The sequence below is a fragment of the Bemisia tabaci genome, chromosome 4 (genome assembly GCF_918797505.1).
Source record: "Bemisia tabaci chromosome 4, PGI_BMITA_v3".
In the NCBI taxonomy this organism is placed as follows: domain Eukaryota; kingdom Metazoa; phylum Arthropoda; class Insecta; order Hemiptera; family Aleyrodidae; genus Bemisia; species Bemisia tabaci.
Window position 1 is genome coordinate 14316514 of NC_092796.1, and position 10738 is coordinate 14327251.

The window sequence follows — 10738 nt, forward strand, 5'->3', positions numbered from 1 at the left end:
AACTTAAGGTCCACCGTAGCCAATAGAATTCAGGACCAGATTAAGTCAGTATACTAGATTACTTTTGTTTTCCTGGCAACATCTTCAGAAGATTGTCCATCACGGGCATGAATTTTGATACAAGAGAATACCATCTCTCTTATATTTCTTAAACTTGCCTTTAATACGACATTTTGATTGAAAACTGATGGTGAAACAAGAAAAGCACAGACCTCAGTTTGCAATGTTGCACACCTCGGCCAGTATGTTTTAGTACGGGGAAAACTGATACCGATCACATTTTGATAGAGATATTAAGCACGATTTTTCAACTGTCTTGAGATACGAAATTGTTAAAAAGTTGATTTAATTCAAACGTTGTTAGTTTTCTTTTAGAGAACTGAAGTAAGAGTAGAAATTTCTTGATCCTGACAAAAAATTATCTTCTTCCACCATCAATATAGGAAAATACATTTCGACAGTGTAAGTCAGCGATCACATAACTCGTTTGCAGTGTCTAAAAATCTCCGCCTCCATGCTATTTTTTTAAAGGAGAACAAACTAACATCATTCTTGGAAGTTTTTGCAGAATTTTCTTCGCACAGAGAAGAAAAATCACATGGCAGCTTTAAAGAATTGCCGTTGATTTTTCTGTTTAAAAAATAAAGTATGATAGTAGGAAGTCTGCGACGTTGCAAACCGAGTTATGTGATTGCCGATTTACACCGTCGATTTGGGGATTGAACAGATGGAAACGAGTGTTTTTTTTGGGGGGGGGGGGGGATTTGAAATTGGCGCTGAAAGTCAAGCTTATTGGCTAGAGTACGTAGCTCTGACTCCATGAGTCTAAGTTATCCTTCAACTCAGATTTCATTTCAGCACATTAATACACTGTAGATGCTCATTTATCAAATTAAGTGAAAGGTTTTGGTGGTCAGCTGAGAAAATTGTCTGATGACCATGAGGTTGAGAGTTCACGGGAGGAAAAGGAATAGCACTTGCAATAATCTGAGGAAAAATGAGAGAAAAAAATTCAGATTTTGAGCACTCAGCTGAGTTTTAATCAAATACATAAAGGGAATAACATACGTATGTTTAACTTAGAGAAATTTGTTTGGGACATAAAAAATTGAGCTTCAACTTCTGGTGAGAGAGTGACCACAAGTTAGGTTAGTGTTCAGTAAGTTAGAAATAAATCATGGTAATACTGATACGCGGATACTAAAATTGGTCTTATAATAATTGGTGAGAGAATAATATTCCCTAAGAGGTTGATTCAGATTGAAGGAAGTTTCTCTAAGCACACATATCAATCTATCTAATGGCAGTTTCACAAGGCTAAAACTTCCAATCGAACTGAGATGTGAAAAGGGGGCAGAGATCCAAAAACCTTATTTTTTGTGGAGGGCAAATGACGTCCTGTAGGTCATATACTTGGACTAAATTTTGCAATTTGGAACTATGAATTCTGGCCCGGTTCAAAAACAACGTATGTACCATTAGTTTCCCTATGCTCGTTCGTGTTTTTCCAGATGAGCCAGAATTTATAGCTCCAAATTGCAAAATGCAGTTAGTTTCTTCCTTGCAAATAAATAATCTCACAGGGAAGGAATAAAATTTATCGAGAGTTTTCCAACTTTGGTTTTTCGGAAATTTTTTTATTGAGGTATATATTCATTTTTTGAGCAAAATATTAACGTTTTTTCGATTTTTGCTAAATTCACTGGACTTCAGCTCTCAGTGAAATTTTCATATTCTAATTGACGGCGTAAATGCATAGTTATAAACTTTCACAGATTTTTATTCATTGATGTTTTCACATGAGTAAACTGAGGGAATCGTTGCCAGCTTCCAGGACCTCTCTTGATTTCTCTTTGTATACAAGGTTTTAGTTTTATTTAATTTGACGAGGCGTCGCTAAGTCGCTAAGAATTTTATTCGTGTCGTTATTAATATTTTAGCAATTGATGACTATGCTCAACCGATCCTGCAGGAATTCGGGGCCCTACAGGGAGGGGCCCAGCAGGGATTCCAACACGCCCAAGAACTGGTACCAGCCAACAATCAAACCAACCAAATTTGGCAGGCTCAAGGTTAATACAGCACTAAGCAACCGAATTTTCTTGAAGACATTATAAATGTCACATGAGGAATTAATTCGTTATAACATGAAACTAACTGCTTACATCCACAAATATAAATGAATGAAAAATTGCTCTACCCCCCCCCCCCCCCCACTTACAAGCAGTGCTTCAGAAAATACATGAGTAAACTAAGAAAATGAAAAAAAAAGAAGTCGTTTTTAAAAAAATGGAACTCTGCCGTTTTCACATTTCATGATTCAATTGAGACTACAGATGAAAGAATTGTTAACACTGTAATGTCTGATATTTATGAAGCCGTGCTCACTTAAAACTGTGTGTTTTTATGAGGGTTATTCAAAGAAATTTTGTAACTTATGGGGATAATTTTAGCACAAATTGAATTGGCACTATAGCCCTTCATAAAATGAACTTAGCGATTCAATATGAATAATTTCGGGGAGGAGGGGGGACACTGAACCTGTCATAAAACCAACACTAAACTAATTCTGAGAGCAGATGATGTTTCTGGAGGATCAGTAGACAGAGGTACTACAAAATTCCTTGTCAAAATATCATGCACAATACCACTTTTTGATACAAGTTTTTATTATTGCATTAATTTTTAAAACAGCAATTTAATGAATCCTGTTACTGATGTGAACATCTGATGTGAACACGGCAATTCAGACCAACACTGATAACAATCTTACAATCTGCAATGTAAGCAAACTGTTCATAACTAAACTTAATAACAAAAAATTCTTCGTACATTCAGTATGGAGTTTTTTTCTTTTCCTTAACACACCTTTGTCAGCTCTTATCATATTTTAAGCACTAATTCTTCATAGTAGCCTTTCAACAATTTGGTACAAATAATTTATACTTCAAAGCATGGTGTCTAAAATTCTTGATTTTTTCCATTGCCTGATAAGCCCCTGATTTTTCCGGAAAAATTCCCTGATGAAAACCTAGGATTTCCTCTTATTTTCCTCTAGATTCTCTTGAAAAAAAAAACAACGTTTTTCACAACAGTTTGTAAAAAAAAAATCTTGTTCATTTTTTGTCTATTTCTTGGAAGCCGAATCAACAATTTTAAGAATAATTTGATCTCAGCCAGGAGGGAGAAGAAATTCCTGATTTTCCCGGATATTTTTCATTCCCTGATGAATCCTGTTAATTCTCGATTTTTATCCAGGTCCTGGACACCATGTTTCAAAGGTATTTTTCAAAAAGAAGTTGGAAAAGTTGTAAAATTTAAGTATGTTACTCTCCTCATCATACTAAACAAAAGCCTCTTCGGGAGCTTCGAGATTCTATATGCTATTTTCGACATGATCACCTTAGAATCTTGACAGAAGGTTACACCGTTAAGCAGACATATTGAGCGAGTCCTGTTTAATTCTGGAGGGGATTTTCCTTGATGCAAAATCATTGAAGTTCAGATCTATTACCTATATTTAAGACAGAACACATCTCATTTACTTTGTGCACCAAATATTCCTTGGAGGAAATAGTTTTCATCCGTCTATTCCTTGTTTCATTTCTCATGTATTGTCATGCACCAGCTACTTACTCACAGCAATCAGCTATCAGTGAATTTACTTAAAAATTTGGCTCTGCTTTTGCACCTATCTATCTTACTGTACACAGACACCGAACTTCGGCAAAGTGTTGCCTGAGACATGCTATTATTCAGAGAAAAGTACCTTAAAATCAGCACGTGAAATCTTCAAGCTTTAAAAGCTTGAAATCCTCGAGGACTTTAGGTCAGGATAATTAGGAGAGTAACATATTTCAAGTTTCATCAAATTTACTAGAAGACAATTTCAAAAAAAGTTTGCAGTCTCCTTCAGGGAGATCTATTCGATGTTTGGTGGTTTTGTTTTGAATTTTCGGAGCAGAGATAAAATGCAAATACATTTCCACAAGCATCGCTGCTTCCCGACTCTACATAAAACATAGTTCCATCTCCATTGGCAGCTAGGGGTCACGTGTGTGGCCTCTTGCAGGCCGTCACTAATGCCCTAGAATTCCGGCCAACTTTTTTAATGGCTATCTAGAAGGGCAGCTCACACCAAATTTTCCTCACGGTTAACTTAAAAAAGCATTGTGTCTCTAGTACCATTTTTGCAAAAAGCTCACAACATGCAATCAGACAAAATGACAGACTAAATAAAACATAAAGAAATGTACATGAAAATTAAAGTGACATTCATGAGTGATAATTTAAATTTAAATTATGAAGTAGAGTACAAAATCTTGATGTTATACATTTTATTTGAGAGCATAGGCCGGAGTTTTCCCAGCTACTGAAGCTCATTAGGGACAAACAGGTATGCAAGAGGATATTATGCAAAGAAAAAAATTATTCGGTCTGATAAGGACACAGAGGAGAGGGAAAGTTTTTTTTTAAAGCAAATGAAGAGGGGAGAAAGAAAAATGGATTGTTTTCTGACTCAGCACACGAGCTTCAGTGGCTAGAAAAATTATGGAATGTAAAGTGAAAGAAACTTTAAATGCACCAATGATCGGGTCACTCCTATATAATCTTTTATTTTAATTATTTTTTACTGAAGGACCCATTATTAATTATATGGCTTTCCACGATACAACTTTAAAACCCACTTAGAATTATCCAACACTAAGAGGGCTCTGTCACTTGAATTATTCTGATTAAGTATGACTCATGGGTTTTCATTTCCCCCAAAAACGCATATTTTCTTTTAAAAATGTTGGAATGTTATGCAATACTAGGTGTGTCAGGGGTGCACTGTTTCTGTTCAAACACCTGCATGGCAGCTACTTATTGCCTTCTTGAATAATTTATGGATTGTCTCTGTTGTCAGAAATACTGAATTTTAACTTTTTTTAGTCAAAAGACTAAAGAGAGACAGGCATATTTGAAAATGTTTGATCCACTCTAATGATGATACATTCAAAAAACAACTATCCTTGGAGGACTTTCGCTGTGTTGGAATGTTCTCTTCGTTGCTTTGTAATGAAAATTTAAGCATCAATGTTGAACAGACATGACATTTAAATATACCCAGATTAATCTACGAGGCTTTGGGTATTTTTTTGCACACTATGCAAAACTTTGTAAAAAAAACTAAATGAACTTCACCTAAAATTTAGACCGTTTCATATAAAGAGGTAAAAAACTTTAGGCATGAGGATCATTGACTAGATTAACTTGTAAAATTCATTGGTATTTGAACATGATCGTCCTTGAGGTGAGGTTGATTCAGTGAGATATAAAGGTAAAAAGGAATTGAAAAAGGACATTACTGGTGGACTCTCCCTTGCTTGTTGGGAGTTTCTTGGATATTTGTAATGCTGTGATAAATTTTGAGCAAATCCAGGGCGTCCTGAGCTTGACGTTTGTCTGACAAAAATCTACCACTTGCTTCTTTCAGCTGTTCCAAAAATGTTCTGGAAAAATAAAAAGTTGAGTTTACAAAAGCATCATCGATGTAAAAAGCATAAGTTTGTTGATCACCATGCAATCTCAGGCATGTACTCATGCTAATACTGCAAATCATTTTCACAGCTATCCAAATTAAGATGATAAATTCCAAATATTTAATGTTCGTTAGTTGCCAGATATGTTCCTGAACTTCGTAAGGCTGTGAATCATGAGACAGTTCCATGACTAAGTTTGAACACTTATTGTTAGTGGAATTTCACTGACAATGAGAGTAATTATTGGCGACGGGAGAGGGTGAGAGTGAGTAGCTGGACTGCTACAATTCCATTCTCTGTCCCCTGAGATGTCATCTTCTCCTCTCAATTTTTTTTTCATACGCCAATTAAAATTTTGCAGACTATGGGCCACTAGAACCGGGGAGAGAAAAGACAAGACAAATGTCACATCAACCTAGAAATGCATCAATCATCAGTTGGCCTATTAGTTACCAAATAAATTTATGTTGAATGGTGCTGTTCTCTGATGTAGCATTTGTCTCCTCTTTTCTTTCCACAGTTCAAGACAAGGTGAAAATTTAAGCAATATGATTTACTAACAATTAGCCCTCACACCTTCCAGGCATTGAAATAATTTTTAAGTAAACAATCAAAATTTTTTTGGCACATAAGCTAATTCAGTTTCCTTTTTTCCTCATAATAATAGGGTTCCTCAGTATCGTATACTCACTTGTCAGGAATGATGTCTGTTAGACTATCAGGATCCATGTCAGTTAAGAGCTCTAATTCAGGTCCGCCAAGCAAAGAGACATGTGAGATGTCTCCATGGAGTCGGGAGAGAAGACTGCTGATTCCTCGTCCTCCATCAACATCATCATGACTGAAAAATGAAAATTGTGTTGTTTATACTGAATAGACCAGGGTTGCTTAATGACTAAGTTAGGCTCTCTTGAGATGATTGAACCTCTTCATTAAAACCAGATGGTTCAAAGATTTTTACTGCGCTAATTTGAATTCGGCTGGGAAAGGATCTCTATGGTATTACTGAACAATTTCCCACATGACCATCCTTGCAGACAAAGCTTCAAAATCACAGAGAGTTAGAGTTCAAACCAAATAAGTCTGCGCACTTTTAGACTGCAACAGAAGATATCCGTCATCTTGCTTCTTGCATTTACTTTACATGTAAAAGTGATGTCAGACGATCTTCAGTCGCAATCTAGAAATGCGTAAACTTACTTGGCGTGGACTCTAGATATTGACTGACTTTGTTCAAGCCTAACCTTCCTCCTTTCTGAAGGAGAAAATCAATGGCTAAGTAAAAAAATGCATTGCTCAGGTTGCAAAACTCAAGTCTACACTTAACTCATGCTTCATTTTTTTAAGGGAAAACCAAGCGACAGCTTTTGTTGATATTCTTTCCTAATTTTCTTCTTTCATTTTGAAAAAATCACACAAAATTGCAAGGCAGCATATTGATTTGTTTTCCTCAAGGAAGATAATCTGAAGATCGGAGCTTTTTACATTTCAAAATGGGGTTGTAGTTATGATTTTATGTATTAAGTTTCTGAGACTTGGAGGCGTGAAGAATGTTACAATATTGTTCTGAAATTTTCTTGATCAAGGGAACATGCAGAAAACACTTTGAGAGCTCAGCGGCAATTTAAATGGGGGCTCCTTCCCACACCTCGAAAACACATGACATAACGTCACACTAGAAGGCCATGAACTTTGCTGTCGGATAAGTTGACAGTTGTTTACTTTTTGTTTCTAAGCACCTGCATTGCAGCCATCTAATGGAGATGTTGCATGTGTGAGGAATTTGCGATTTGACTATTGATTCTTCTGTAAAAGTTTGCAAGAAACTTGATGGTGCCACTGGTTTTCTCTGAAATCAACTCCCAAGCTCAAAAAAAGCTCTCAAGTTGAAGCCAAAATGAAGGGGATATCTCACGCTATCCTGAGATTCCACCTCTACATCAAGACAAACTCTCCATGCAAAGATAGGGAGCAAATACATTAGCAGGGTTGCCGTGATTTCAGTTTTGGAGTCCCCAAATAAAGTGGCAACCCTGTCAATGTATTTGCTCCCTATCTTTGCATAGAGAGTTTGTCTTGATGTAGAGGTGGACTCTCAGGATAGCGTGGGATATCCCCTTCATTTTGGCCTCAACTTGAGAGCTTTTTTTGAGCTTGGGAGTTGATTTCAGAGAAAACCAGTGGCACCATCGTGTTTCTCGTGAACTTTTATACAAGAATCAATTGTCAAATTGCAAATCCCTCACACGATCAACATCTCCATTGCTATCAAAGGTTGACCACAATACCGCCACCGTATGCAGGAACTTAAATTAGTGTAAGCACTGCTCATGATAGCCAAAAGTACACAACTGCCAACTTATTTGACGCCAGTTCTATCAAGACTGAGAACTGATGAGAGGCTCTCTATAAAATCCGGGAGTATGGAGGAGCTTCATACCTTTGTGGTTTCAGATAGGGGTTGGCAGACTAAACTGTGACCTTGAGGATACAGGTAGGTACTTTTGATGGAGGGTTTTTTCCCAATTCGATAAAAATTGCTCAAAGCACTTTCTTGAAAATTATCCTTACATCAGACTGAGGTTATGACCTTTCCCTGCCCAAGTAGCAGTGATCGCGATAAATAGCAATTTTATCGGTTGGTTATCGCGATTATATCGGTGGCAAAATATCAAGATATTATCGCATTAAAAAATGCAGTGTATGGCGATTAAATTGCTACAAATCGCAATTTTTGGTTTGATAAAATCATGATCAATTTTCGTCAATAAAATTGAGACGCCATTTATCGCAATTTTTATTTTGAAAATATTGCGATAAATTGTTGAGCGATGAAAGCGTGATTTTATCACAATAAGATGGAGGATAATCGCTCAGATGTTGATGATCCTAGCGATTTTATCGCCGATAAAATCGCAATATATAGCGATTTTTCCATTGAGAAATGCTACTTGGGTGAGGACAGCTCAATTTAAAGTAAAAAAAGGGAGGTCGATGAAGAGAATGTTCATACTCACTTTAAATTACGACCTGCTGGCATCCACTTCTGATCACTTGAGAGAACCATCAGACTGGTGTTGTTTTCCAAAGTGCTGAAATAATCGTCTTCATCAACTTCAGTCCCATCTGCTTCCAAAACAACTTTCACATTGCCATTTCCTAGATCAAGCTTGTCCCTTGCTGTAATTCCAAAATGATAATAAATCACAGATTGTTGCATTTCAAAATATTGAAAAAGGCAGAGAAAGGTTGACAAAATGGTTGCATGTTGGCTGCTGTTCATTGATCAATTCATTTCACTTACATATGTTACTCTTTCCTTAATTTTTTTTTTTTTTTTACTTCTAATTCTGTAATAGAGCTAGGTTTAAAAACTTTTGATAGCCACCAGATTGAGGTCTTAAGAATGCGATACTAAACCATAAAATAATAACTGGCCCGCAAGCCGAAACAGCTTAATAAGAAATGAAGTAAGGCAAAAGAGCCATTCAAAAGGTAATTGAAATCGTTCAGTGAGGTGAAAACATTGATCTGGGGTCTGAAAAATTTATTTCAAGTCATATGTACCTATACAAAACGATTTTTGATACTCTTCAGGTGATTTATAGAACTTGCTGACGTGGTTGAACTACGCGCTAGTTATGATATATTGCATCAATTGGGTAAAAAATCTAGGCAGATTTGAAATTTTTAACCAAAAATTGGACAATAGCCCCTGTGCACAAGCCTAAAGAATCATTTTAAACCAAAAAATTGGCAAAATTCAGAGAAATGAAAACAGAATCCTAGTAGGAATAAAACCTTGCATACGATACAGTTATCGATTATGGTATCGAATATGAGGTTTATTTTCGAACAGGATTCTGCTTTTATTTCTCTGAACATTGCCAATTTTTTGGTTTAAAATGATTCTTTAGGCTCATGCGCAGGGACTCTAGTCCTTTGGAGGGGTTTAAAATTCCAAATCTGCCTAGATTTCTTACCTAATCGATGCAATATATTGCATGCTGGTTCAACCATGTCAGCGAGCTTGATGAATCACCTAAACCACACTGGGTCAAGCCATAATCTCTGACAAAAGTTTGATCTGCGGTAGTGAAGCATTATTAACAATGGTAACAGCGCTGGTAAACTTTAACTAACAAATTTTCCAAATTCCCTTTTACATGCCCTCAAATTATGATTTATTTCTTCCTGAGAAGTCAATGCTTACTTTGCATTGTTCAGGGTGTCTAGTTTTTTTTTTCATTTTGAAAATTCTTGATTTCATAATTTTTTAAAATCCTGATTTTTTATTGTGGAGAAAAATTAAAATTTCTAAAAAATATAGCTCAATAAAAGATCGGACAGCCGACTTTCCTCAAATCCTGATTTTGATAAAATTTTGATTGACCTCAGATCCTGATAGAATCAGGAAAATTCTGTTGCTAGACACCCGGTTGGTGAATATTCTAGGTGCCAAAAAATGCACAAGTAGCCCTCTAACTTCCAAAAAAGATGTCATACTATATACTATATAATTTATTGATTTGTTACAGGTAATGTTTGGAAGATCAAAATGCTACCTAAGTTCAGGGGATAAGTAGATCAATAAAAAGATGATGATTTAGAATATATCATTGACGTATAACACAGTTGTATTGTACGTCAATGGAATATATGGAGAGAATTCTGCATTTATGATTTGAACAAATGACAAAAACAGATCATGAAGCAGTGGAAAAGCCTTTGTTTACAATCCTCTCCTTATCACTTCTTTGTTCAAGTGCATGAATATGGATTCGAAAAAGAGCAATTACCTTTTGAGATAAATTCCTGCAGAGATGAAGCGACGATTCCATATCTCTTGTCCCTGGATACATCTACGATTTTGTAGGGCGTCAAGTGGCAGTTAGACATTTTGACATTCGTGGAAATGATACAAACTAAACTAGAGATAAGGCAAACCTTTAAAGTTCAAAATCTACGAAAAGTTCAAATCCAGCTCCAGCTCTTGCTCCTCCCTTTTCTTTTCTTCCTTCTTCTTCTTCTTCTTCAAGCCATAAATGGAGAAACTCGAAGTTACGTCATTTATGGTAGCCACCCATCTTTATCCCAGAAATTTTATGACTCAGGTTCAAAATGGCCGAACTGACATCACCTGATGATGTTGACAGGTCCGAGGTCTGCACGCTGTGACACCGCTTTCACCACCAGTCTCATGATTTTGTCTC

General features: G+C 36.2%; 1 protein-coding gene across 1 annotated transcript; it reads right to left on the reverse strand.

Moving 5' to 3' along the window:
- Nucleotides 1-1011: 1011 nt before the first annotated feature.
- On the reverse strand, nucleotides 1012-10645 carry LOC109034322 (DNA fragmentation factor subunit alpha). Its single transcript, XM_072299398.1, has 4 exons — nucleotides 10325-10645; nucleotides 8543-8705; nucleotides 6217-6366; nucleotides 1012-5495 (listed from the first exon to the last, which is right to left on the reverse strand). The coding sequence occupies exons 1-4, from the start codon at nucleotides 10422-10424 to the stop codon at nucleotides 5348-5350; spliced, it is 561 nt and encodes a 186-aa protein (XP_072155499.1). The 5' UTR covers nucleotides 10425-10645; the 3' UTR covers nucleotides 1012-5347.
- Between the last annotated feature and the right edge of the window lie 93 nt (nucleotides 10646-10738).

Bases quoted from the DNA above. Each gene is read 5' to 3' on its own strand.
- LOC109034322 (XM_072299398.1), bottom strand. From the start codon at position 10,424: ATGTCTAACTGCCACTTGACGCCCTACAAAATCGTAGATGTATCCAGG. The intron at 8,706-10,324 runs GTAATTGCTCTT...TTGGAATTACAG, and splicing joins GCAGGAATTTATCTCAAAAG to CAAGGGACAAGCTTGATCTA. The intron at 5,496-6,216 runs GTGAGTATACGA...TTATTTTTCCAG, and splicing joins ACAGACATCATTCCTGACAA to AACATTTTTGGAACAGCTGA.